Source organism: Haemorhous mexicanus, chromosome 8 (genome assembly GCF_027477595.1).
Source record: "Haemorhous mexicanus isolate bHaeMex1 chromosome 8, bHaeMex1.pri, whole genome shotgun sequence".
NCBI classification, from domain to species: domain Eukaryota; kingdom Metazoa; phylum Chordata; class Aves; order Passeriformes; family Fringillidae; genus Haemorhous; species Haemorhous mexicanus.
Genome location: NC_082348.1, coordinates 26061847 through 26086853, shown reverse-complemented (window position 1 = coordinate 26086853; position 25007 = coordinate 26061847). Strand labels below are relative to the sequence as shown.

Sequence of the window (25007 nt, the reverse complement as noted above, 5' to 3'; positions counted from 1 at the left end):
AGGTAAGATCCAACACAGTTTGAGGCACAATCCAAAACTGCACAGCCAATGAAGGCCTTTTCATTGTTTTAGTAGGATTCAGAGCCCAGTTAGATAGTTTATTTAAAGTGTAACAGGATAACAGCAGTAGAGTGAAGTAGAACAACCTGGAAGAATCCACTTACACTCATTGTCTGTTAGCTTCAAGTGCTAGTAAAATTAATAATAATAATAAAAATAAATAAATAAAGGGGAGGGTGGTGGAAGATTATCTCTGTACCAAACTATAGGTGTTAATGAGTGAGTCTAAATAGAACTGGGTTGATGATATCTGATGTAGTGATTCCCTGCTCACTGCAGGAACTAGACCTGGAGGAGAATAAATTGGACAAAGACTTGCAGACAAGATGGTGGCTCTTAGACGGAAGCTTTGCTTCCAAAACCTTACTTGCTGAGTTTCTGTCTCCTTTGTACCTGATGCCTCACCTTCAGCTGTCCTAGTGTGGCTGAAGTTCCAAGAAATAGATCTCCCAGTCTCTCATTGCCCATCCTGTCTCTGTCACTGGGAGACAGGGTACTGTGAGCTCTCCTCCTTTCAGCTCCTCACTGAGCTTTCTGTCATCTGGGGTCTCAAGACTCCCCCTTCTCATGACAAATCTCTGCTTGACCATCTCTCCTTTACATACTGCAATTACTTGTTTTGTGGTATCCATATCATCTAAGCCATAAACCTACTTATTTTTTAACTTTTCTGTTAATTTCCCCTTGATTTGGATATCAATGAGATTTTGATTCTTCCTTCTGAGTCACTGATTTGTTTTTGTTCAAATATTGTCTTCATTTGCAACAAAGCTGGCAGTATTACCTTCTAGTGGCAAAGAAGGAGGACTTTTAAAGACACTTATAAAGCAAAACCCATGCCAGAGGCCAGGTCCTGTGCTACTAATAATCATTGCTTTATGCATGTTTAATGATTATTCTTTTAAGAAGAAAAAAACAGAATATAAACAGAAAGTGATTAACGTGAAGAAGGAAATTCTGAAAACAGGATGGGTTTTCTGTATGAGGAGTATGATCCTGAAGTGTGATTCAAGAGGGTGAAGGAATACCAGTGATCTTGAAACGCTGCAATAGGACTCTGGAGAAAGAACTGTATCAACTTCCTAGCTCTGCCATGGCAAGAATGACCTCAGGTATTATTTAATTTCACTGAGGCTTGGCTCTCTGTGTGTAAAGGGTGATTGTTCTTTCTTTGACTTGCAGGATTGTTCTGAGACGTTTTTATCCTACAGGGATTGTGTTCAGAGGAGCACCTCGGAGGAGCTCTTTTGTTAGAAGAGATGCAGTTACTGGTGAAATGCTGTAAAGGCAAAAATCATGAAAATTTCCAAACTACCAAGCCCTGAGGAAACAATGGTAAACTCCTTTGTGGAGGCTGTTTCTTCAAACCAGTCAGGTGGTTTAAGTGAGAAGTCTGTCTCCACATATCTTTCTTTCGCTGTTTGTGATAAACCTTTAGCACCAGGATATTTGCCTAAGTGGAGAGGAGTGGGTGGGTGCCCAGAGAATTTTGTTATTCCATACCTCAGCTGAATGAAATAATTTATCATAACAAAAGAGGCTCAGCAGTGAGGTTCCCAAGACGGCTGCCCTGCACATGTACAGGCACAAAGGCACTGCTTTGTCTCTGCAGTCCATGGACTGGTTGTGCAGTACAAACATCTACTTGAAGGTGAGATAGAGTAGCACAGTGTCCATAGCTTGGCTTCGGCCAAAAACCTTCCCAAGTGCTGGGGGAATTTCCTTTTACTGTTCTTGAGATTCCTCCTTGGCTAAAAATGGTTCTAGAAATTCTCAACCCTGTATCCACACCGCCCTGGAACAGTCTGTATTGTTCAATACTCATATCTGTGTGACCATTGCAGTTCTCTCTTTCAGTGCTGTCTTGTGCAGACACCTCCCAAGACCTCTTGGCTCCATTTCACTGTTTTAGTGACCAGCATGCATCTGACCCTGTAATATTGCAAATTGCCTCAAAAACTGGCTGGTCCCTTACAGCTGGTGGTTGAGGATGGGGGCAGTTTAGGAGCCCTCTGAAGAATTTCAGCTGCATGCTCCTGAAAGTGGCTCTGAAGAATGTCAGGATAGAGGTTCATGCTTGCTTTTGCCTCCATCCATCTCTTCATCACCAGAGAACTGCTCGCAGCCAGGAGGTAGGAGACATGGGCCCATGCTAAATCCCAGCCTGCCTTCTCCAGCAGGGTGGGGAGGGGAGGCTGCTCCAGTTGTGCCTTCCCAGCAGCATCTCCCAGTCACAGCTGCTGGATAATGGACAGCAGCCCCAGGTTTTGCTGCGAGAACTTAATCTGCACTGTCGTCCCTCATTACTGCCACTCAGTGCCGTCGTGTCCAGCCATGAAGGGTCACAAGATGACATGAGAGAGGTCGGGCAGGGGGTGTACAAAAGGGTCTGGCAAGCATCGGGAAATATGGAAAGGCTAAAAAGAGAACAGCTAGGCAAACGATGCTCCAAGCGGCTCGGTGGGGATGGGGCTGAATGCGGCTGGGTTCACACTAAGTTTTCCCGAAGGTCACTCTGCAATATGGTAACTCCCAGCCCGGCTGTCAGTGCCCATAAAGGCAGCTCTCCTCACAGTGCGGGGGTGGGGAAGGGAAGGAGGTTTGTTTAGAAGCATTAGTGCACCCCTCCCCCGGCCCCATTAGTGGCCCTTATTAAACCAACACAGACAAAGAGCAAAGATGCCCTCGTTAATGGAGAGTCTTCGATAATTACTCTGCTCTGCCGCTTCTTTTGGGGCCTGAATAGCCTTTGAATAATGTTTCTCTTGCTGTGGTTGCAGACAATACCCTCGCAGACTGCTTTAAGCGGTGCCAATCCCATTAGCAGAAGAATAGCAGAGCTTTCTGGTTGTGTGGGGGTGTGTGCTCACGGGAGGACAGCGGGCTCGCAGTGGGAACAGACTACGCTGCCCACTGCTTCGCTCTTCTCCCCGGCCCTCCGGGGCCCAAGGAGGCAAAGCAGGCAAGTGCTGGGCCAAGCTCTCTCTCCCAGAGCATCTCCCTGTTTAAGCAGCCCCGTGCCAGGGGCTTGTGAGAGCCGTGCTGCTACTCACTGCAGGAGCCCCAGAGCCGGGCATTGGTGCTGACCAGGAGGGAAGGGAAGGGAGGCAGAAACCCCGCAGGACTGGGATGCCTCCAGCCTTTCCTCATGCTCCCCAGGCACAGCTCTCCTCGCACCCACTCAGAATTCCTAAGGGGATGGAGGCCCAAGAGCCCCCAAAATCAGAATCAGGCAGAGCTGCTGCTTTACTCTACAGACATGAGATACTCGTCCTTCTGCACGCAGTTGATTACAGAGCATGAAAATGGCTGTACCACCCAATTTTGGGAGGGTTAATTTTGTGCTGCACACCCTAAGCAGGCAGCTAATTAGTGTGTTCAATGGGTAGCTATCAGCCAAACTTGGAAGAGTTGGGATAATTCTACCTGAGCCTTTCTCTTTGATCTCCCCTTCTGCATGATAAGTGAAAATAGTGTATAGCCGGGCTGGCTGTGGTGTTTAATTTAATCATCTGATGATATTTATTTTCACAAACACGAATTCAAGCAACAATTATCAGAAAGGCTTCATCTTGTTCTGAACGCTCCAGTTAATGGCCTTTCTGTGAGGAAATAGCTTCTATGTAGGGAGTCAGTAATTAAAACGTGTGAAAAAAGGCCACTTTTTCAGAGGCAGTGGAAGACTGGTGGGTCTAATGCTCAGCTGGTATGAGCTGTCAAGTCGGTCAATGGCCACAATAAATGGGCATAGCTCCTTCCACATTATGCCAGCCAAGAATGTTCCCAGAGGGTTGTTGAGACTTTCCCAGTTTGAGAAGGTGGTTTGGATTCTTGTCAAAAGAAGCCAAACTTAGGAATACAAGGTGCAATGATCTGGTCTTTGTAAGATGATCTGGAGTACTCGTGGAAGATGTTCAGATTGAAGAAGCACTTGGTCCTGGAAACTGTCCCACAGGAAAAGCAGCTAGGTTGTTTCCAGTATTGCTAAAGAGACATTTTCCCCTCTTTCAACACAGTGTTGAAACTAAGGAAAAAAAATCACCTTTGATACATTCCAAGTATCAGGAAGATGAGTTTCTTTATGTCCTTGTCATATGGAAAAACCATATACAATTTTTTTTACTCATACAGGTAACCACCATATGGCTCCATGCACAGTTCAGTGTTGGGCCATGTGCTGATGGTTGGTGAGCAACGAGGACAAAGCTGGAAGTCAAGCTGTGAGGAAGGTTCTGATAGATAGGCACCACTATGTCTTTAACCAGTATATCTTAGGGGAAACAGCTTGTGATTTCATGTTGTGTGGGGGTGTGTGCTCACGGGAGGACAATTATATGCTTAAAAATGAAAACTGAAAAATCTGAAGCTTGCATTCTGAAAGATATTTATAGTAATAACAACCAAAAATTTTTTTCAAAGGCTCCTATTTCTTCAGAACTCAGAGTGTTTTTCTGCAGCTTTGAAAGATACTGTTGATATTTGGGGTTTTTTTCCTCTCTCCATTGGCACACAGACTGCAGGAAGAAAAATATCTACTAGAGAAACCAACTAGAGGAATTAGAAGCAAGAAAGAGATAGATTTTTCTACAGTGCACATTGCCTGCTTTTCTCCCCTGACAGCTGTGTCCCCCCCAGGTAATGGACCAGCATGCCCTGTGCACGATCTGGTTGGGTCTGAAAGGAAACTTTTAGTTTGTAACTGGAAGAGAGGTGAAGTTCTGAAACACTGTCAGACACAGGAGTTCTAGAGAGTCTCTTTCCTTCTGAGGAGCCCAAGAGATAAATGTTTAAGTACCATTTGACAAAAGGCAGGATGATGATAAATAACATGGCAGGTAATGATACTGCCTTGTCCTTTGTGGGATCTAGGTGGATACAGCTGATTTGGAGTAAAAAAGATCAAGCCTTGACTGTTACCCAGTGAAGAAGCCATTCATCTTTGGGAGTAGGATTTGGTATGTATGGTGGTCTAGTAATATGTTATTTTCGGAGGCCAAGATGAATTAATTTTCAGCCAGGTTAACTGGTATTTTGTGTGCCAAGGCTCTCATTTACCCTTGCTGTCACCGAAGTGAGATAACCCATTCAAATACTACTTCGTTAATTGTGCCAGTTGCATTTTGCCATATACACTAAATGGTTATGTGTGAAGAGATGAAAAACTACTGGTGGAAGCTGATCTAACTCCTGCCTTTTGCTGTGGATTGTGAATCTGCTTGATGGATTCAATTCAGCACCATATCGTGTGGCTCCACTTGAGCACTAACCTGATCTCTGCTGCTCAGCGCAGCACTGACTCCCCAGTGGCACAGCCAGTGAGGCAGCACCGTGCCCCTGAGCCTAGACCTGTGCACGGTGCTGGTGAGAGGTCGTCTGTGAACACAGGACATCCAAATTCAGGCGCATCCCTCATCCAGACGTGGCTATTTCTTGCCGCGAGGTTATTTTTACAGACCAGTATTGCCGCGTGGGCTGCCGTGCTACCTGAAACAAGCCATTTGTAATTGTCTTGTAAGTCTTTGTTTTCCTTGGGCAACAGGTTCTGCTAGGGATCCTTTTGCTGCCCTGTGGCGATACGGATTCCTGCACCACGCTGCTCCCTGCAGCCTTCGCGCCTAGGTAAGCGAGCCCGCACTTGGGACTGTTAAATCCCGTTAGGATTTTGCGTTTCCCATCTCTCCCGAAGTCAAATGCCAGCTCCCTGAGAATCTCGGCTGCTTTAAACTCGGAAAGGTGCAGCTTTACCCTGGATGTTTATACAGGAAAAGCTGTGGTTTTCCGAGTGCTGTGTTTTAAGGGAAGCGAGACTGGCGGGTTGCCGGGACGGCCGCCCACCCGCGCTCGGCGGCAGGAACCTTGGTGCGCGGAGCCGTTTCCCGCGGCGGCCGGGACGGCTTTGCGGCAGGACGCGGCGGCGGGAGGGGCCGCCGGGCAGGGCCAGCGCGGGCCCCTCCCGGAGCACGGGCACGGCGCGGCCCGGGCGCAGGTAAATAAATCCTCCCTTCGGGCCGCGGGCGGGGCGGGGCCCCCGGGGGCTGCGAGGCTCCCCGGGCCCTCCGGGCGGGCGGCCGGGCCGCGCTGCCTGCCCGCCCGAGCGTACGGGGCTGTGTGCGAGGGCCCGGGCGCGGCCGCGTTTGCGTTTATAGCACAAACACGGCTGCAGTCATGTGCTCGTCTGGAAGGACGTGTTCCCCTCTGCATAAAAAGGCCCCGTGCTTTCGTTTTCTCCACCCGGCTCACGGTCTCATCAGGAATTTGGGTGCTCCTCGAGTCTGACTCCAGTATGTGTAGGCGCAGGGTGCTGACATCCCTCTCTATTTTTATAGCCCAGAGTGTGACATAATGCCGTGGTCTTCTTACCTTGCAGTAAAATTGCTTCTTTTAAGGAGCAGGCACCCAGACACAGCCAGTGGAGTTACACCTGCTGGAATCCAACAGGCCTGACAGGAGTCTGTGTCAGGTGGAAATGAACGTGTGCTAGCTGGAGTTTCAGCAGGAATGCTGGGGTCACTGGCAGCGAGGGCTGAGGCAGGAAACTCGTGTGTGCGTTTGTCTGGGGCATCGTGGCTTGCTCCCGATCTGTTCTGCAAATGTGCACAAATGATCCTCATCCTGCAAAGCTGTACACACAAATCTCACTTTCAGCACTGCATACCCTACCAACTGACTACAAAAAGTCTCAGTAAGAGTAAGAAAGCATCTGAATCTTAGTTGTTCCAATGCCCATACAATGATTTTCACCTTGCCACTTTTATGTCTTATTTATTCAAAATTAATGAATTAAATTTGGGACTTAAATCAGAAATCTAATGTGAAACAGAGCACTGTACAGAGGAATGAGAGTTCTTATCAGTCTGTAGTAGCTAGATACATTGTTCCTGTGGGAGCTGATCAGACTAAAGCAGGTTATTGTTACCATTTCAGTATCGTCACATGCCTTGAGGTTTCTACAGGGCTTCTGCTAAGATTTTTCGTAGTGAAGATGCAGTTCAGTTTGGAGAAGAACAAGCACTTGGGCTGGGTAGTCACACAGCTCTGTCGTGGTGCCAGTGGCTGCAGCCATCCCTCAGGGTCAGCTGTTGTGGCAGGGCTGCCAGGACCTGAGCATTTGGGTTGCTGTGGTAGGTTGCTGAACTTCAGCATTATTTGGATCAGTGCTTCTTCTCCTTCTCCTGCCAATTTAGGCAACAAAGCACTGTGGTCCTGGCTGTTTGAAAAAGAAGAGAAGAGCTTAGTTTGAGGTCTGAAAAGAGGCTGTGATTAAGTGCTGTATTTCCCTCAATGTCAGCATGCAACTGCTAGCAGTTACAGGAAGTGCAGGTCTCACTGTAGAATGGCTTGGACTGTCCCAGCTGATTCTTTGGGTGCCACAGTTGGAGAGAGGAGTTAGCTCCAGCTGCAGATCAGGGCTACTCAGGAAGCTGTACAGTACAGATTTAGATGTCAGGTGTGTTTCCTTACAGCTGTGCTGGGATCTCAGGGAAGATATGGTCTTCTGTGTCCTTGTGGGAGGTGGTGTGTTTCTTATCTTCTTTTGGACCTCTGGGGCAATGCAAGCTGTTATTCCCAGCTATGTTTTTTACTTCTGTTCACAGCTCAACAAGGGTAAATTGAAAATGTCTTAATTTCTAAACTTAAAAAAAAAAAAAAAAGTCAAGCATTTAAGGACTGTCTTTCCTAGTCCGAGAAAATGTGGAGTGAGGAGATACCTGCAAAATTTCAGTTTGCATTAAGTAGAAATGTTTATTTTTTTTAAAAAGAAAAGTGTTATTTCACCTGACATATACCAAGTTGTTCCACATCCTATCAGGAGCCAGGCTGCTCCATAGAGGCAGGTACAATTATAAGTATTAGACTGAGTCATGCTTGTTGTTTCCTCCTTGTCTAGTTCAATCACGTTTCTTCTTGTACTGGAGGAGCTTGGATCACTCCTCTTGGATACTCCATTCCCTGACAATTTCTGTACTCTGTGCTGAATTCAGGAGGTGACAGGCTGTTTTGTGGTGTCTGTGTGCCTGGCAGAACAGGCAGTGTTCCTGTAGACAGGGACAGCATGTGAAATCCAACTTTAGACAAAGCACAGAAATCATTCAGTCCCTTGGGTTGTTATTTGAGGCTACAGGTGTGTTTAGGACCACAGATCCACCTCTAGGGCCAATCACTGCACTGCTGTGTTCTTTTTGTGCCTGTGGATTTTGCAAGGTCAGGCAGCGTGCAGAGGGGGCGGTCTGGGCTTCAGCCTGATGTGACCTTAGAAAGTGCCCACGTGCTGATGGGTTTGGCTGGCTGCAGCCTGGGCTGTGTGTCACCACCAGCTGCTCCCCTGTGGTCAGTCTGCTTGGCTTTTTGTTCCCTCCCTTGTTAAAGTCCTTTATCCTTCATCCCAGTCCAGCTGCTGAGATTTTTAATGGTTATTCATCCCCAGGAAGTGGTGCAGCCCTTCATTACTTGGTGGTGCTTCCCAGCCAGGAGGGATGTGTGTCAGATGGCTGCAAGGCAAGTGAGTGAGTGATAAAGGTCTTGGGAGAGCTGTCCAGCAGTCAGTTTCAGGAAAATAAATCCTTCTGGTGGTCTGTTTTCCTCCACTCCTGGGTGCTCCTCAGCCTCTGGCCTCAGTTTGTTCTAGTGCAGGCTGTTGTGCTCTTTGCAGCTTAGTATTTCTTGTGTTTTAATCACTGTTTCCAAATGGCAGTTAAAATTAAAGATAATGTATACTGTAAGCACTGTTTATTGTGCATTGCTGTGTGCTCATCACTGGATGAGCTGTTCTGGAGCTGTGGTGTGTTAGTTCTCCACATGGGGAGGATGCCTGGGGAGCTTCCTTGTTAAAGGCACTGGGTGAGATCAGCAGCTGGGGAAAATCTGTGCTGCACAGAGCCAGACTCATGTGTGCTTGCTAAGGGCCTGCTTCCCTTCACAGAACGTGGCATTCTTCTTCCTACCTGATTTCACTTCTTTCTTCAGTTCAACTTTTTGCAGGTTTTTTCTTTGTTTTTGTTTTTTTTTGTTGTTTGTTTGTTTTGTTTTCTGTAGAGTAGAAGAGATCACAGCTGTCTTTTAACTTGACTGTAATTAGGCCCTGGGTTAATTGCAGCTGTTCCTGCTGTTTGCCTCTCCCTGGGTCTAGCAGACAGGATGTGGGAGCTCTTCTTCACTGGTAAATGTTGGCAGGTAATTTCATCCTTAAGGGCCATGAGACTGGCAAACAGGTGGGTTTGCAACTTGGAAATGGTTATATTTGCATTCAGCTACCCTCTGTTGACCCTATAGCCAAGCATTCCTGACCAGGGAGTCTCTTGCTTCAGTTTTTGTGAGTTTTTCCTGAGTATTGCCAGTTGCTTTGTGCAGGAATATCAGTCAAAAGATATTTCTGTGAGACATTTTAAAGTTGGGATAATCTGAAAAATTTAAGCAATGCATTTCTCAGTTTGTTTTTTGGGGAAAGAGGCCTTTGAAGAGAGGCTGTGAAAATGTCATCTAAAGACAATTGCCCAGGTGATGTTGAACCAACCACTGACTCTCATATGGCAACCTTTTGAAATTGTGGTTCCCTGTATATGAAAAGTTTCTTGTAGTTTGTCTCTTCTTTGTGGAGCACTGTAAATTTCCTCCAGCCATTGAAATGGTGAATTGAACAAGCTTGTGTGCTCTGTCTCACTTGGTGTACATGGCAGTACATCATCTGGGGTTTTGGAATCACTTGAGAAAGAGCTTGCCTTGTGCCAAGGGAATGAAATACAGTGAGGATCCAAGGGAATGTGGTAGTTTGCACAGGGACAGTGTCCCACCTGATGCTCACTCTCTATAGAGTGAGATTCCTCCTTATCAGTTGCCTCTCCAAGATGGGTGTGGCAGGCAAGGAGTGCAGCCTTCAATTGCTGCTCAGGGAGCTGGCCACTGCATTGACTGGGGTTCATAACCACTCAGAGGGGAAGTGTCTTGAACCAGGACTCTTGCAGGACTCTTCAGCTCCTTGTGCAAGTGCTTGGTGCCAGTGATGTGCAGAACTGAATAGGCAATGGTCAGAGCTGTGTGTGTCACAGCCATCTGTGCTCCCTTCTGTCCACTCAGGTGTGCCCTCCTGACAAATACAGCTCAGCTTCTTAACTACCAGGTAGCACCTAAGTCATCAGCTTCATAGCTTTTTTCAGGGATTCTGCACAGCAGAGCCTGGTTTTCAAGGACTATCATTGACCTAAGTGTGCCCTGTTTAGATTCAGGGCAGTACTTGTCTGATGTGAGCTACAGAACAGGTCAGAAATCCTTGAAGCAGCAGAACCTGTAGGTTGTGATTGTTTGAAGCACCACAGAAAGACATTCAGGTCACAGTCTGAGGTTGCTCAGACTGACAGGTAGAAAAGCTCAGTAGGTACTTAGCTCTGCCAGCCCCAGTGGATTGCACTCATCAGCCTTTTCTTCAGATATGTTCACACCAGGTTTGTCTGAACAACACACAGCCCCTGAGCTGGACTGTAGTGGTCCAGGCCTACAGCATAACAGAAATAAAAATCCCTGGGCTGCTTGAATTTGTTCTGCTGCCCAATTGTTACCCAGCTGAAAGAATCTCTCTCTGTTTTCCTTCTTGGCCTTGGAGTTTCAGCCCACAGTTGTAATGCAGTGTGAGATAAGCAGAGCTGGTTCCCACAGAAGGTTCCAGTGTGTTGGGAAGGGGGATAGGGCAAGCTCCCCAGTGCCTGAGGCACCCCTGCTCCCTATTTGCATATGGGTAGCTTGTAGAACTCCTCTTGTGCTCTTGAGATAAAATTCTCAGAAACCCTGACCTTTGCCAGGAATCTGAGCTCAAGAGTCATTAAGAATCAATGAGACTTGAGGGACTTTTAATATTACCTGTCTTAGGCTACCTTTTTACTGACTGAGAGCTCCTGTAATTTATGCATTTCCTCATGAACATCATTGATAGTTCCTTTCTGATTCTCTCTCCAAATACCAGAGGAAAGGGGAAGTCTCTATTTTTCTGTTGTGTATCACTTGTTGTGTTAAGCATCTCTGTAATCTGGAAGAGAGGTAGGAAGTCCTCTGAGCACCAAAACCAACAAGATTGCTTAACAAGTTGTGTGAAGTCTCCTATTCTTTCTTTCTGCTTTTCCCCTCTGCTTCACAGCATTTTCTGTGCTTTTTAAATTTTGCCATGCAATGCTTGGATCCAGAAAACGTATCAGGAAGTGAAATGATTTCTTCCAGTGTATGTTCCTTGGCATTTGTCATTCATGACTTTTCTCTGTGTCAGACTGTGCTGTCACCCAAGTTAAATCCATGTGGCTTCTCCAAGGGAGGTAATCTTTAGTAAATTGAGCTTCAGAGTCTCATGTGCTATGACCAGTAATCCTTGCTGTTTACCTCAGCCATGTGAGTGATGGGGTCACTATAAACTTGTGATAGTAAAGCCTCCTCATGTTGTAAGTGCACATTAATTATCTGACTGCTGCATGTTCATGCTGGGCAGGTATACAGAAAACTGGTTTTCAGCTGCTGCAATCCCTGTGTCCAGCAGTTTTTGCTGAGTAGAATGCAGCATGTTCCTTCATCCTTTTTTCACTAAGACCAGTTCCCAGGGGCCTGGATAAGCACAAATCCAAGCTTATGGTTGTCCACAGCTTCGTCAGTCTATAATAGTTTGGGCTGATGCGTCTTTCTTTCTCTCATATTCACTGCCTTAGACTGAATGTCTTTGGAAAATTTAGGGTGTTTCAAGAAACAATACATAAAGCAATACATTTTATAGTAACTTAAAAAGGAGTTTAACTTATCCTATTGTTTGCCTTTTTTTACCCCTCCCATGAAGGAAGTGATTTTCACTGCTTCTCTCCTGGAGGAGATTGTGATGAAGCTGTTTAGTCCCATGTCAGAGTTTGCTTTCATTTGGCACCAAATCCATGCAGACATTTCAATTAAATTTTTGTTGAGTGCTGCTGTCAGAAAGTACCTAATTGCATTTATGGAGGATATGTAATTGCAGGATCCCAGTGCTAGTGGGAATTACTGGCACATCTCTTTTGGTGGTGTAGGGGAGGATGAGCCTGACACCACTGATGTCACCTTTCACATCTTTATTGAGCAGGGCAAACAGACTAGTTGGGAAGATATGAATGCTGCAGTTTATGAGCTGTGTGGTACAGGGGCCTGTCATCTTCTCATGACCATGTGATTCAGCATCCTCCTGGCTATGAGGTCAGTTTGTGTTTGGCATCACCACACTTGGCTGGCTGGTAGCTCCAGTCTCACAGGATCCAGAGAAACGGTCAGCTGCTTGAAGCCTCCAGCATTTAAAAATGAACTTGTTAAACGTTAGTGTCAATTTTTATCCCTTGCTTTCCACCTTTCCTAGTGACTTAAAGAACAGACCAGCATTGTTCTGCTGTCATTAGAATGCTGCAGTGGCATGTCACAAGCCCTTCTGGAGTGATGGCTGCTCCAGGGAGTGCAAGGCTGCATCCCCAGCCAATCCCCATGAGGCAGCATCTTTGAATGGACCAGGCTGTAGCCTTCACTGCAGGCCGATGGTTATGTTGGCGCTAGTTTTGTTCAAATGAATGCTTCTTGCAGTTTGCAACTTCAAAATACCATTCTTGCTGTAAAAATATGCTACAGAAGGGTGTAGAATAAGTGGACAGATTGCACTACATTATGTCCCTTAGTCTGTTTCTTGAGTTCCCAAGCTCTGTGGTACCAGGGAGTAGAACACTGTTCTGGTGCTGCTGGCAGGACTGAGCTTCAAGAGTCAACTCAATGCTGCATTAAGCTGACAATGCAGATGTGCCCAGGATTACTTAAATTCCCACTGCTGTCAGCTGGCACAGTTGCACAGCTTGGCAAAGAGTCTGCTCCCATACTGTTCTGATTTGAAATAACTCCAGGTCTGTTTTGTTCAGCCCTCTGGTTGTGATTTTGTCTCTATCTTCAGTGTCTTACTCTGTCTTCACATAATTGAAGCCGTTCCTACCCTGATTTGCTGTGAGACTAGCAAAGTGAATCCTTGCAAAGAGTTAAGGGGAGAAAGATCTCAGTGTAAAGGCTTGACATTCCAGATTGTGTATGTGATTAGTTATTACTTTTGAAAGTTACTTAGTTAGAGTGTCTTTGTGGACATCACAGTCTGAACAGCAGATCTACTAGGAGGGAGGGTGAGCTGCTGCTTTTGAGCACAACTCTGTCATGGCTGGCTACAACTGAAGCAGGGGTGGGAGGAAGCCACTGGGGGATTGTGGAGGAGACTGGTTTGTGCTACAGAATTCTGTGCCCCCTCCTTTTGGGGTTGCTGGTCACCTTCCTCTCTTGCTTGCTATAGTAAAGCGTTGCTGGCCACCTTCCTGGCTCACTATAGTAAAGGGTGCCTATTTAAGCAGCTTTCCTAACAGAAGTTAGGCTAAAAGACTGTTCTGGATTAAAAAAAAAAAACCCACCTTAAATAAAGTATTATCTGGTTTTGATGCTGTTTAATAGATGTTTTTTTCTGCTAAGTGTAAATCTTCATGGGTCCTGGTAGCACTTCAGCAGCACTTACAGGCTAATGAGCTGCTAATTATCGGCCCAGCCCAGCTAATTAGTTTTGTTAAGAGTGCAATAATCTAGGTAGAGCTCTGAGCTAATGCAGCTTTGCTGTTTCTAAGACTTTAGCTGATGTGTTCAAAACTCTGACTTTAAGCTGTTCTGCCTATACAGGCTGTGGGTACTGTGATTTGTCTTAGGAGACTTGAGGGCTGCTCTCCTGCCAGTACAAATGCCCAGTCCCCAGGTCCCAAGAACTCGCAGACATTTGACAGGTTACCCCAATTTAAACATTTCCCTTCAGCGTGGCAGCACTGTGGATGGAGCTTCAAGACAGCAGCAGACTTGATTTACTTGGCAAATGTCACAGGTCTGTTCGTGCAGACGGATAGGCAAGGTAGCTGCTGTGAAACTCATGCTGGTCTCCATGAAATTGCAAGTTCAAGCAATCTTGGACAAAAAGGGAAACTGTTTGGGGCTGGTTGGCCTATGTTATGACCCTGTAGTTTATCAACTTTTTCTTAGAAAAAAGAAAGGGAGGGAAAGGGAAAGGCCTAAGGGAAACTCTATGAAGCATTCCTTAGGTGGCTACCTCTCAATGCAGCTTTCTAAAGCTTGGCTAACAAATGCTATTGCTTTGGTTTCTCGTCATCTGGTGTCCCATCCTGCTCTCTGCAGCTTTCAGTTCAAAAAGTGATTATACACAGAGTTCATACAGAGTGCACAACAGAAACCACAAAGGGTTTCTTCATATGCAGTAATTTTGGTGCCAATTGAAGGAGAAAGTTAAATGAAGTTATGACTGAAAGGGGTGATGTGCTTAAACATATTTACCTGGGAATAGACTCTTACTGATGTGATGTTTTGCTTTTCTTTACAGGTACTCTTCATCCCTATGAGCTGTTTTCATACAGGGACCTTAGCCCACTTGGTCAGTGGGTGTTAGATCTTCCCTCTGAAGGCAAATTGAGTTGGCTACTTCCTACCACTATGGGTTGGAGTTGGTGACTGTTTGCCCACCACATCCAAGCTAATGGTGTGCCAAGGATCAATGTGAGGCAGGTCTCTGGGTCCATATTGATGTGGTACCTCCTTAACACATCGCAGCACCTCGAGCCCACAGCAGCACAGGATATGGAGGCTCTGGAAGTGGATGACATTAGCCCTGCCTTGGAAGTGACTGAAGACTTTTTCAATAGTTTTGATACTAAGCTTGAAAAGATTGTGCAGCCCTCTGAGGTGTATGGTGTACAGGAGGTCCCAGAACTGGTTGGGCATGAGGTATTTGATCAGATAACAGAGAGCAGGAACCTGAGGAACGTTGCCTCCTTAGCCAAAAGTAGCCTCATCTGGGATCACTGCAAAAATGGCCTCTTGGAAACCAAAGCCCAGACAGTGTTCCCTGCCAAAGACCAATGCATGGTGCAGAGGGGAACAGCTACTGACAACCTTGCCTGGGCAGGGGAAGGGGACACCACAGCTTTTAACATCTTCAGGATCTGCCAGCGGCGGAGGGATAGGCCTCGCTCAGTGAATGACATCCTGGTGCAGAAGGAGGAAGCCTCCATGTTCAAGCCAGGTCACAACAGGTCACGCTCTGACATCAGCCATGTGAACTGGAGAGTGGTCTTCACAGGCACCTCCCTGCAGCAGCCACCTGCACCTGGTCAGGACAATAACTGTGCTCTGCTTTCCTACCTGGCACTAACCAAGGGAGAGGATATCCAAGGAAACACAGGTTTGTGCTGGTGCTTTGTTTGTGTTTATATGAGGAGTCTCCTATCTGACTTTAATATTTGTCTTGAAAGAGGAGCTGAATGTTAAAAAAACACAAAAAACCCACTCAAAATCCAACTGTGAGGTAACTCTTAAGAGAAATCAGTATGGCTCTTTTGTCTTTGATGTAACTCTGTGTGTTTGCCTGCCTCAGGATCATTTTTTAAACTTACCTTGATTTTTGTTCTTTTTATGGTTTAAATATCTAAAGTTGTTTTACTTTTTGCTTCTGTCTTACTCAGTTTGACTCAGGTTTGAGTCATGATTTATTTGCTATGTATTTCTGATCATTTCCTTGAATGATTTTCCCAAACTTAAAGCTTTGAATGCTAAAGCTATTGGGAGAATGGCAAGTCCAAACAAAAGCAGTTTTCATAAAGTGAAAGAGCAGCCTTTAAAAAGAGTGCATACAGAGCTTTACTGTAAGACCCAAGATCTCTGCTCTCTTTCTTTAAATAATGCTGAATTTTCAGTCCATGAGCAAGTAACAGAAACTAAAGCACTGAATTTGTCAATATTAAGGCATTCCTGCCAGCCTTGTGTGGAGCACAGGAAGTGCTGTTATCAGATTGAGGCAGGCATCTCCAGTGAGCCATGTGAAGCGGTGTTTCAGCAAGTGATACTTCTTCCTTCTCCTTTCCCAAGCACTGCACTGAAGGGGTTCTGCTCAGGGCTTTGGAAACACTGACCCAGTGTCTCCATCCCCATGATTTATTTTGTAGATGCCAGAAATGGGCCAGGCACTTACTGAGAGGAGCAGCAGCTAGTGCCACAAAGATTTTTGTAATCTAAATAAAGGCAGGGCTTAACTAAAAATCAAGGGATTGTGAAAGGGTGCATGTATGTATATGATGGCTTGACTGCAGTTATGAATAGGTGGCCTGTTTAGGGTTAAAACAAACTTTTTGTGTTGGGTTTTCCAGCTAAGTCAGCTATATTGGAACATGGAAAGCAGGTGCCTAAGTGTTTGTGTGTGTGTATAAATATATATAACATGTAAGTATGTATAAGTGTATATATAGGTACAAACATGTGGGTTATTGTGTTGTATTGTGACACAGTTGCTGTAGCCCAAAGAAGGGTGTTCTTAGTTGACAAAGGCAAGTGCACCTGCTGTTATTTTTGTCTAGGGAGATATATTGCTTCTTGTAGAGTGGAGTCTATGTTCTATATCTTTCTGTGGAAAGGATGCAGAACAGAAATGCACTCGCAAGTCTGGAGACAGAGCTCTTAGTTTTTGTCAGCTGTATCCTGGGCATCTCCTGGGTTTGATGTGTAACAACTTCATATGCCCACAGGAACTCCATTAAAATGGAGCTGTTGAAGGTCTGTACATGTCCCTGATAGTGTTTTAAGCTTAATCTGTGATTCTGTGATATGAAATTCCCATGGACCCACTTCTTGAGGTAGTCAGTCCTTGCTGTGTGTCCTCCAAGAGCTTTCTCTATGGAATGTTGGAAGGCAGGGGTACCTTCTTTGAGGAAGGAAAGCTTCTGTGCTCTGAAAATATACTTTTTTAATCTGTTTCCTTTACCTGTTCTGTTCAGCAGCTGTGCAGGTTTTACAAGGTAGCTGTGCTGTTTCTTCCCTCTGTGTTTACAAGAGAGCCTCACAAAGAGTTTGCTGCTACTGTGAGCTGACCTGAAAAAAGAAGTGCAAAAGCAAGAAAGTAGGTTTTGCAGAGATGTTATCTGTGGCTACTAATTATTCTACAGAAAAGATTGAAGAATGTATTTGGAGGTTAGATAAAACCTACTGTAGTTGTTGGAGGGGTCATAGCGGTTGCATCCTTAGAAGACATCCCTTTTCAGGGTTTTAATCCAAATGAAATGAATGCTCTGAGATACTGAGAGGACACTCAGCAACTCCTGTCAGTCCTCACGGCCGTAAAGGACTTCCCTCTGGAGCCTGCAGAGGTCTCCCAGTCCTCCTGAGCTGTCCCAGATACTGCATTCGTGAACTCTTCACTGGTTTTTTTCCTTACCGTCCTAGTGTACCCATTCCTGTGGGCTTCTCTCTTCCTGCTGCTTGCTCTTTTATACAATCATAGAATCGTTTTGGTTGGAAAAAACCTTTAAGATTATCTCCTCCAGCTGTTAACCCAGCACTGCCGACTCTACTCCTAAACTGTAATACAAATAAAATGGCACTGAATCTTTTCCATGTGCTGAGAAAGAAAAGGACCTGAAAAGAAGCTGTGCTTTTTGGGGCAGTATCTTTGTCCTGCTGGTGAAAGAACTCATGTGCTAGAAATAAACCCTGTTGTGCTATGGGGTACAAGCAGGAAGCAGAGCTAGCAAAGACAGAAGTTGTAAGCAAATTCAAGGCAGGCTCTTGTGTTTCTGGGCATGTGGCCTGGCAGACAAAGAGTGAATACTGCTTCTGTAATATACAGTGAAGCTTGGCTTGGGTTTTTAAAACACAGTGTTTTAAAAACAGCATGGCTTGATGGTCATGGGTGGGTGTTCAAACACTGCCTCTTCTGACAGTGTGGGTGCTGCAGTACTTTTCCCAGGTAGCTGTTTTGTTTGCCTGCTGTGCCTGTGAGCTTGGGGAACTCTAGAGCTGTCACTGTGTTGAGCACCTGCATGCTGACAAGCTGAAGGATACATATCTGCAGACCCAGGTGGGAAAACAGGTGGGAGGAAAAGACTGTATTTTAAAGTAGGAAGAGAGTGGACAATGTGGATCTGAGGCACAGTTTGTCTCTGATCTAGCAAATCCCAAAGAAGGTGACTAGCCCAACCCAATTTGAGAGCATTTTAGGTCCCAAACATGTTTTGTAAAAATGTTCAGTTTTTTAAAAATTCAAGAGGAAAACTACTGGCAAAAACTCTGTAACTTAAACTCATCACTTACTGAGCATTAGAGAATTCAGAGAGGAGTGCCCCTTCAAGAGTGCTCCCTCCAGCTCCTCATGAACCGGGCATCTCTGCTTCTGCTCTTTTCCAAGCTACTTGGAATGACTGTTGTAAGAAATGCTTCAGGGGTGGAAAAACAGAGTAAGCTTTCCTGCCATGCCAACTGAGATGTGAGTACAGTCAGTTGTTCTGGAGTGTGTATCTTCTGGACATGCTGATACAACATTTGGTCTCTCTCTCCAGGGGTGCTTGTGGCACCAGCTGCCCCAAGTGTGGCCAGTGGTAGGTGGGTGCTAGGCTGGCCTGGTGTCAGGGCTATGTGCAGGGTCCCTATCTGGGACAAGGAGATATTTCCTAATGGAGGAGAGAGATGCTGAGGAAGATATTACTCTGTCCCCAGCTGCTGAGTCTCTCTTTGTTTTTCTCTGCCTTCTTCCACCTCTTTCCTTGAAATTATAACTCCAAATGGCTCAGATGTGATCCATTTACTGTGATTATTTCTTTTTTTTTTTTACTCTTCTTCAATTTACTCTGCCTGTCTCCATAAGGAAGAAAAGAGATGCAGTTTCTGTTTGGAAGGTGGATAGAGAGATGGTACCATTTGCTCTCTGAGTAAAAAGGTATTATCTGGCACAGTGCACGTGGAAGAGATAAAGGAGCAGAGCTGTGAGATGTGTATGTTCAGCATATGAATTCAACCTGTCTCTGCCAGCATCTTTTGCCCTGCCCCAAACAATACGAGGCATTTGAATGTTAATCAAGGTGGCTGCTGGTTCTGTCCCAGTTTGAGCCAGAGCCATTGGAGCCGATTTCACAGAGCTCGAAGGAAAGGAGTGGCGTGAAGGAGGGAGAGGGGGGTGCCTCTGTGAAAGACAGGGAGAGATAGCCTTTCTCTAACTCAACAAAAGACAGGCAAACCTGTGTGTGGATGAAGGAGGGGTGGCTGGGGGAAGGTTATGAGTTGTCTTATTATGGAGAAGCTTGAACAGTCATCTGTACTTGATGGAAGCGAGGGAGATTGCAGTTGGAGCTGCAGAAGCGCTGCCTCCCTGATTGGATTAATAGAAAGGGAAGATGACTCTAGAATGGCTGTCCATTATCTGCACTACAAAGGGATTAGTGTGGGTTTCAGAGAAATTAATGGCTTTTGAGTTAGTGCAGAAATACTAATGAATGTCAGGGCCAGAGATGTACGGTGAACAAAATTGGTTCTCTTTCAGTGTGTCCATGTGTGTGCCCATCTCTCCATTTGGGCTATCAAAGTGTGCTTTTTCTCTACCATTTTGGGTTATAGTTTAGGCTTTCAGTTTTCATATTTAGCTGAAATGCCCTCGAGTAGTTTATTGATATGCAAGGTATAGTTATACTGACCTTTTTAGACCTAGTGCCAAAATAGCAATTTTTAAAATTGTTATTATGGTTTTTGCCATATCTGCAGGAAATCTCTGTAGATGGAGTCCTTTGAGCATGGTGTTAAAAGCAGACTCCATTCTGAGGATATGGGTAAATGGGGAAGCTGAGGCTGAGCTGTCAAGGTGAAACCTAAGTGCCTCCTTTTTGTTAGGGTGGCTGCAAGGTAGCATCCTTCCCCCATTTTTAACCCCCATGAGATTTCCATACCAGCATTAAGTATATCAAACAATTAATTTTCATATATGTTCATTAAGTTTATGTTCATCAAGTTTAACTGGAGCTTGTCTGCTTAATCCTTAAAAATCCTTAAAAGTTGGTCTTTGCTGAAGAGCAAAAGCTTTCACACTGCTGCTATTCTGATTCTTTCTCCTGCCCATAGAAGAAACTGAGAATTAGCTACAGCAGTTCTTGCAGTCCAAGGCAGGAGCATCTTCTTAGAATGAAGGTTACAGCCCAAGGTCTCCCCAGTTGGTATCAGAAGCCCCTGGACAGTAAGCTCCTCTAATACTCAAGAGTCCCTGACTCATCTTGTTCTCCAGGAAGACAGACAGACTCACCCCTTATCCAGCAGTGGTGGGGGCAGTTTGGCCAGCAGTCTTGGCTATATTAGCTGGGAAGCCCAGTACACACAGGGATGTAGTTTCTATACTTTTGTTTTGTTTTGTTTCCAAGCTTCATCCAGTCTAGATGTTTAAAGTTCTCTTAGCTCTGTGTTGCAGGCATCCTTGCTATGCTCAGAGATGATGTCTAAAGCTTGTTAGAGTGTGGCCTGTTAACATGAGTGTAACTGCTTAAGCTGAGATACTGAAAATGTTTTATGCCTCCAGCTATCCCTGTTTCAAAGGCTGTCAGCCCCAGGGTGGAAATCTTGAGCAGACCAGGTCTTGTCTTGCTGTGGTCTGTAATGCTGTGCGTTAAAAGTCAGTTGATGCTGATTTTGTTGTGACTTAATTTGCTGGGCAGTGGATGAGGTGCTGTTTCCAGGTGGCTACCTTGCTCCTGTGCCAGGAATAGTAGACTCTAAGGGAGATAGACAATTAGAAGCAGAAACCTTTACTTGTGTCTTCTAATTCTGTCACTGTTTGCAAGTCAAGACCCAGCACAGGTACCCTTACTGGAAGGGTGAAGTAAAACTCAAATGGGAGTAGGAGTTTGTTCTCAGGCCTGCGTTGTTTTGGGGTGCCAAGTGTTGCAGTTGGTATTACAGTGTAGCAGTGAATACCTCTGAATTTTTACAGGGACCAACAAAAATTGCCTAGAGCCACAGTCCTAGCCCAAGGTGAAAATATGAATCTTGCCTGTGGTTGCTGAAGTGGTGAAAATCAGATTGGAACAAATTTTTTATGGAAACCTTTTTTTTAAACTCAGAAATGCTTTAGATAATTCCTTTTAAATTTGCATCACTTTAGTGCTTGGAGTGACTTGTGCATAGCTGGTTTTCTGTGGATGAAGAAGATTCCCTTCAACTTTGCCTTGGGCTGGGGTTTGTGGTCTGCTCCAGAGCACCTGAAGTGCTCAGGTGTGTGTATTTGAATCCTTCTGGGCAGCCTCTTACTTTTCATTTTTGGTCATGTCTGCTACTCCTGAACCTGATTCTCATAAATCAGCAAAACTCCAGAGTAAACAGAGCTGCACAAAATGTTCTGCTCCCAGCTGATGCTGGAATGTGGTAGGAAACTGCTGTGTTGGGCACAGGTCTGCATTCACCAGGTCTGTGCAGGTGCCAGGTGCTGCACGCAGTGCTGGCAGCAGGGCTGTTCCAGCAGCCCCTCCTCAGGACACAGCTGTGCCCATCAGCCACAGGTGGGGCCTCTTTGGCAGAACACATCTCAGGAAGGGCACAGCACTGGCAGCTGTGTCAGGAGCAGCTGGGGGTCAGAGGCTGAGAATGTGCTCCAGCCCAGGGAGAGCGTGGTGGAGCAGGATCTCCCTGCAGGCCCAAGTGGGACCCCATGCTGGACAATGTGGAGATTTCCTGAAGGAACTGTGGCCACAGAGAGCTCATGCAGGGGTACATTTAACCTGAAGGACTGCAGCCCCTGGAGAGGACCGTGCTGGAGCAGGGCAAAGGTGTGAGAAGGAAGGAGCAGCAGAGGGGAGCTGACCAGATGCCACTATGCCCTTTCCTTCTGAGCTGCTTAAGATGAGGCAGGCAGAGGTGGTGTGTGTGAAAACATGAGGTTGAGCCTGGGAAGGACCAGGGAAGAGAGGGTAAGGTGTTTTAATTTTTATGTGTTTTTCACTGTTAAAATCTTATTTTAGCTGTCAATAGATTACTTGATATTATTGTCTACTTCTGGACTAGGTTCTGGGAGACCTGCAGTGTTTTGTTGCTCTGCCACTGTTGTCCTGGATATCTCATAAAATTGCTTTGTTTTTCTGTCCCTCTGTTTCTTTGTTCCTTTTTGTAAGGTGTTTTGATACCTCTGGGTAAAAAAGTGCTGTATTCTTGGTGGCTCAAAAGTAGAGCTAGTGCTTGTGTTTGATAATTATAACCTATTATGTAAAGATTTTCCCTGTGATCCTATCTTCAGATATGCCATGTATAGGTAGGAGAGAAGCAGAAGCCAGAATGATGTAGTAATTTGAGATAATTTAAAAAAATAATCATAATATTCTAATTTTTTTTTCCTCCAGAACACAAGACAGTGTTCTCAAATCTTCTGAAGAAGGGATACTTGGAAGTTAGAAGAGACAATGACAGCTACTGGCAAACCTGTTATGCTGAACTCTCTCAGTACAAACTGTACCTGTATTGCTTGGACAGCAGTGGCAACCAGACTCTTCCCACCGTCTATCCACTCATGCGTTTTCAGAGGGTCCTTGTTACTGGTGGCATTGAAACCAAGGTGGTGGACACTGTCCTGTCAGACAGCTCACAGCTGCAGCTGAAGGCAGAGTCCTCCTGGGAGACTTTGGACTGGGGACAGAAACTTTGGGAAGCGGTGCATGCTTCTGGGCCTGCTTTTTCAAGACAGCAGGAGAAACTGGAGAATGTGCCAAAGCCTGAAAATAACAGCGACCTTTCTCAAACCAATGGATTATTAGAGAAGCCTATGGAGCTCTTCCTATCCATGAATTTGACTGAAAACACCAAAGAGTACCAAAATATTCTGAAATCAGGCACTCTTTACAGATTAACTGTCCAGAATAACTGGAAGGCATTTACTTTTGTCTTGAACAGGTCTTATCTCATGGCATTCCAGCCTGGTAGGCTTGATGAAGATCCCCTGCTGAGCTACAATGTGGATGTGTGCCTGTCTGTCCAGACAGATGCTCAGGATGGCTGTGACTCTTGCTTTCAGGTCATTTTCCCCCAGGACGTGCTGCGCCTGCGCGCAGAGACGCGGCAGAGGGCCCAGGAGTGGATGGAGGCGCTGAAAGCAGCAGCCAATGCTACTCGAAGTTTGACTCAGAACCCACAGGTCACGCTCAGGAACAAACCTGGAGATCGGCCCTTTGGAAATGACCTTAGAAAGAGCAAGCGGCAGTCTGTGACCACCAGTTTCCTGAGCATCCTGACCACACTGTCTCTAGAGAGAGGGCTCACAGTTCAGAGCTTCAAGTGTGCAGGTGAGCAGCCAGGTTGCAGCATCTGCACCTACATCCCCTCCACAGGAAAAGAAAATCGCTTGAAAGAGCATGTGTATGTTTTAGCAGCACAGCTGTTCCATGCCTCTCACTGTGGCTGTAGTTAGCCTTTCTGTCAGCTGTGGAGAAAAACCTATGGGATATTCAGAGGTTCATCTGCTTTTGATGAGCAGTGCTGAAACATTAGATTTTGCACACACACCACTACATGGGCCAGGGCTGCCTTGCAGGGTGGCTGAGCTGTTTTCTTGATTCTGGACACTGTAAAGGTAGTGCAGAATCTAAGGAATTTGTTGTCTGACTCTAGTCCTATAGGCAAGATCATGTTTTTATCCAGTTTGGGAAGGAAGTGAAAATAGAGAGATCATGTCTGAATGCAGTACATTGTAATTTTACTTTAGCAAGGGCACCTGTGTAGAGCAAATTTGGGCACTTTATCCTTAGTCTCTGACTTGCTTTAGTTACACTCACGTAGAAATTGTCAGCTCAAGCAGAAGCAGCTCTTTTGGAGACTTTTTCTCTTGTATTATGGGAGCTGTGATGGTCCTGCCTCCTCTCCATGCTGCTTTGGGGTGTGGTTCTTATGTTGCTCTGGACCATGACAGCTCTAGTGAGTATCTGTTTGGGCCCAGGACCTGCTGGCTGCCCTCAATGTCTTTCAGGGGAGACCTGGGTCCTAGAAGTACTGGACTGCCCTCAAAATTGTCTGTGGGTGCAGTTGGGATTGTCCTTCTCTGGTAGCCACCTGCAGGTCATCTTCCTGCTCATCTCTCCACAGTGCATGGCATCCAGCTGGCAGCTGGAGCATCATGAAGGTTGGCATCATTGCAGTTAATGATTTGGTCACAGTATTTGGGCTTCTGCCTGAATTCGTGTCTGTTCTTGGCCACATTTGTATGACTTGATGTAATTTCTTTTATATTTTGCTTAATCTTGTGACTGAGGTTCAGGAGAGTTTCAAGTGAATACTTTCAATTACCTCCTCTAAAAAGGGATCAGGCCCTGGGATGGCAACAAAATACATGTCTCCAATGGGAAACAGGTTTTAGCCTTGCTTATGTAGAATGGGAGCAGACTTTTCTCTGGGAAAGGGTGGATTCCCTCTCCCAAACATGGGATAATTAATATCCACTCGTTCATGTATTCCCCACAAAAATGAGGTGCTCTGACCAGGGCTGCATGGTGTCTTTTCCTGAGACACCTGAGGCATTCCCAATACTCCTGTGGTCTCCTTTTAGTCAGCCAAACTGAACACAAGTTCTTGTGCAGAGAAACTCTTCTTGAGTTGCTGTGGGTCTGTGGGCAGCTGGTCACTGGGATCCTCTGTTCCCGAGGATGGGGATTCTCAGAACTTTCTGCAGGAGCGACTCCTTTGCCATTCCTGAGACCCTTAGGGCCAGCTGGAGCTTGGAGCTGTTACCATGGTGCAGAGAAAGAAATAATTTTAGTTTTAACTGGGAGAAGCTGGGGAAACTCGTTTGGCTCAGAAAAGTTTGTGCTGGGGAGGCCCACGGGCAGGCTGAGCCTGTCTCGCTGTTCTTTGCTCCCTGCAGGCAGTTGTGCCGTTCAGCCTGGGCTGCTGTTTAACCTGAGGGGCCTGCTGTTGGTAATTACGGCTTGCAGGCATTGAGAGCGGCTTTCCAGGGCTGCTGGGAGGGGTGAGCTTGGGGAAAGATGAGGAGGGGGGAGGAAGAAAAGTTTTGCTGTGAATTCTTCAGCCATTTAGTGCAAATTCCTGTAATTACCGTCTTTGTGTCCTGTCCCAATGGCACATAATACAGCAGAAGCCTTTCCTAATTG

The 25007-nt window shown here is 45.8% G+C and overlaps 1 protein-coding gene across 4 annotated transcripts in view; it reads left to right on the top strand.

Annotated features, from left to right (window-relative positions):
* Positions 1-4971: 4971 nt before the first annotated feature.
* Positions 4972-25007, top strand: part of PLEKHM3 (pleckstrin homology domain containing M3) — a 92091-nt gene continuing 72055 nt past the window's right edge. The window contains exons 1-4 of one of the 4 annotated variants that reach the window (XM_059853299.1): positions 4972-5015; positions 5600-5679; positions 14447-15304; positions 22254-23189. In XM_059853299.1, the coding sequence (XP_059709282.1) occupies positions 14647-15304; positions 22254-23189 (1594 nt within the window). In that variant the 5' untranslated portion in view covers positions 4972-5015; positions 5600-5679; positions 14447-14646. Of the gene's footprint in view, positions 5016-5599; positions 5680-5973; positions 6047-12139; positions 12366-14446; positions 15305-22253; positions 23190-25007 lie in introns of those variants that run through there. The other 3 variants (XM_059853300.1, XM_059853297.1, XM_059853298.1) reach the window with 3 other exon arrangements.